Below are 3,066 nucleotides of genomic sequence, written 5' to 3' on the forward strand. Positions count from 1 at the left end.
AGCTCCGCCTCCCGGGTTTACGCCATTCTCCTGCCTCAGCCTCCCAAGTAGCTGGGACTACAGGCGCCCGCCACCTCGTCCGGCTAGTTTTTGTACTTTTAGTAGAGATGGGGTTTCACCGTGTTCGCCAGGATGGTCTCGATCTCCTGACCTCGTGATCCGCCCGTCTCGGCCTCCCAATACTTTATATTTTGAAACAGCCGTTTGGGAGGCTGAGGCTGATTACTTGAGCCCAGGAGTTTGAGGCTTCAGTGAGCTATGGTTGTGCCACTGTACTGCAGCCTGGGCAACAAAGTGAGATCCTATTTCTAAGAGGGGAAAAAAAAAAAGAAAGGTAAAAAAGAAAGAAACAGAGACCAGGGAATCCTTTAAGTAGACCATCCACAACAACTCAGGGACTTTGGCTCACTCTTCTCTCAGCCTGGAACGTTCTTTGCTCGCATATAATGGCTTATACCCTTACTGTATTCCAGTCACTGATTCAAAGATTTCCTGACTACCACCTGCTACTCTGTAACACGTAACCCTAGTTCTTTTTTTCTTCATAGCACTTACATATACCCGTAAAATTGTTTATTGTCAACAAGACAAACAACACCCCTGTATTGTTTGTTTATCCATGTACTTGTTTATTGTCTATCTCTCTGACTCTAATGCAAGGACAGGGATTTTCGTCCTGTGGGCCCAGCCTCTAGAACAGTGCCTTGCTCACAGTAAGCTCTCAATAAATACTTATAAATGAATTGGATGGTCTTAGCTCTATTTTCAGCACAGATTGATAGAAAATATGAGTCTTATGTATTATTTATGGTTTTATGTATCTTGTTTGATAATGTAGTGTTGTTGTTTTTAAGGAAAGTCAAGTCCCAGCTTCCTGAAAACACTGATTACATTATTTTTAAATCATTAGTGACCTGCAAGATGCCCTGGTAATCTTACAGTTATATGAACGAATTAAAGTTCCCGTTGACTGGAGTAAGGTTAATAAACCTCCATACCCGAAACTGGGAGCCAACATGAAAAAGGTAGATAATTAAGTTGCTGTGTATCTTTGTTAGAGTATTTTTATTCTCGATTCATTCCTTTGTTTCTAAAACTCTTGACGCTGAGCTTCTTGAGTGCAAAACTGTGTCTTATTTGTTTTGTGTGCTGATACCTAGCATTATACAAAACACACACACATGTATGCAGATTAAACAAATGGAAGTCTTTAACCATTTACTCTTGTGCCTTTGCAGCTAGAAAACTGCAACTATGCTGTTGAATTAGGGAAGCATCCTGCTAAATTCTCCCTGGTTGGCATTGGAGGGCAAGACCTGAATGATGGGAACCAAACCCTGACTTTAGCTTTAGTCTGGCAGCTGATGAGAAGGTATAGTACACAACTTTAGCTGTTTAGTCTTTACTGTCACACAGGTCTGTGATTTAGTCCTTACTGTGTTTAATAAGTGAACATGTCAATGACTACACTTTTGAAATATGTTGTATTTATACTCCAAAATGAGTTTAATTAATGAACATATGTTGGATGTTAAGTGGGAGAGGCTTCCTTGCAAATTAGGCAGCAGAACTATGGCTAGTCCCTTTTTTAAAACATAGGAAGCCTGACACATAGATTTTGACCTCATTTTGTGTCAGTGAATTAAAAAATTGTCAGAACAAAATTATGAACATCCTCGTGCTCATTTGAAAATAAAGATCTCTCTCTGTAATGCTGATGAAGATCACCATAATGCTGAAAAGCATTCATTATGACTAGGCACCATCCAAAGCACAGCTTATTTTATGCCATTACCACTATTGGAATAGTACAAAATGTGCCTGCAGTAGGCTGTTGGACCTGCTCATTAAAGCACTGTCAATCTGCCCCTCTGTCACCACTACAAAGGGTAGAATAGTAGCAAGCCACTACTGCTTAAAATATTTTTTTCACATAGTGTGAATCTCTTTCCATGAAATCTTTAGTCCTTGAAATGTAAGGAATATAAAAAGTGGAAGATAAAGCATCTTTCTGATGTTTGCATTTTTCCTCATAAAGTAGATTGTGACGTTTTCTTCTGCTGCTTCTTTTAGATACACCCTCAATGTCCTGGAAGATCTTGGAGATGGTCAGAAAGCCAATGATGACATCATTGTGAACTGGGTGAACAGAACGTTGAGTGAAGCTGGAAAATCAACTTCCATTCAGAGTTTTAAGGTCAGAATCCATATTTGACTATTAAATATTATGTTTGCGAGATAACATCTATCATTTGGGAAGGCAACCTTTGGCTTCTTTGTGAGTGAGAATTATTGTTGGACTAATGGCACGATTCTTTATGAATTCACTGGGTTTTGTTTTGGACACTTGATATAAGTAAGCACATGTTAATTTGCATGTATCAAAATTCTCAGATTTGTTCTCCTTTCACACTAGGACAAGACGATCAGCTCCAGTTTGGCAGTTGTGGATTTAATTGATGCCATCCAGCCAGGCTGTATAAACTATGACCTTGTGAAGAGTGGCAATCTAACAGAAGATGACAAGCACAATAATGCCAAGTAAGGGAGACTGCCAATAGCATGAAAAGAACACAGCTTTGCAGCTGGACAGATCTGAATTCTAATTCAGGTTCTGCCATGTAAGAGTGGTGTCACCTTGGGAGAAACCTCTTGCAGCCTCAGATTCCTCATCAGTAAACTGGGGGCAATAATACTTACCTTAGAGATTTTATGAAGATTAAATTTTAAAAAATTATAAAAGCCTAGCCTTGTACTTGGCCTACTAGGTGCTTAGTCAGTTGTTGCTTCAGTGGATTACAGAAATAATGTAGAACATCTCAGTTCTTCTGTCCCTTCCTTTGTCTACCTTTTCTAGTTTTTGGTCCAGCCACTCTGTCCATGTGCCATGTAGACTGTCTACCCTCTCATGAATATTTGGAAGTATTCATTGCATCTGCCTAACAACTTGGGTTTTGCATTTAGCATGATTTTCCACCTCATATCTCTAAGATCACATGAGTGTGCAATGAGAATATTAACATGGATTGTATAGACAGCCTAGGTAATTATTTATATATTTATATA

At 39.2% G+C, this 3,066-nt stretch overlaps 1 protein-coding gene across 1 annotated transcript in view; it reads left to right on the top strand.

Annotated features, from left to right (window-relative positions):
* The window catches only part of LOC108539253 (plastin-3), a gene marked incomplete at its 5' end in the record, with an annotated part of 9,655 nt that extends 7,075 nt beyond the window's left edge, over positions 1–2,580 (top strand). Inside the window, 4 exons of the mRNA XM_017887825.1 lie at positions 901–1,025; positions 1,239–1,372; positions 2,074–2,197; positions 2,417–2,580. Coding sequence (XP_017743314.1) covers positions 901–1,025; positions 1,239–1,372; positions 2,074–2,197; positions 2,417–2,545 — 512 coding nt within the window. The remainder of the gene's footprint in view (positions 1–900; positions 1,026–1,238; positions 1,373–2,073; positions 2,198–2,416) is intronic.
* Positions 2,581–3,066: the final 486 nt, after the last annotated feature.

This window comes from Rhinopithecus bieti, unplaced genomic scaffold (genome assembly GCF_001698545.2).
Source record: "Rhinopithecus bieti isolate Rb0 unplaced genomic scaffold, ASM169854v2 scaffold_1844, whole genome shotgun sequence".
In the NCBI taxonomy this organism is placed as follows: Eukaryota; Metazoa; Chordata; class Mammalia; order Primates; family Cercopithecidae; genus Rhinopithecus; species Rhinopithecus bieti.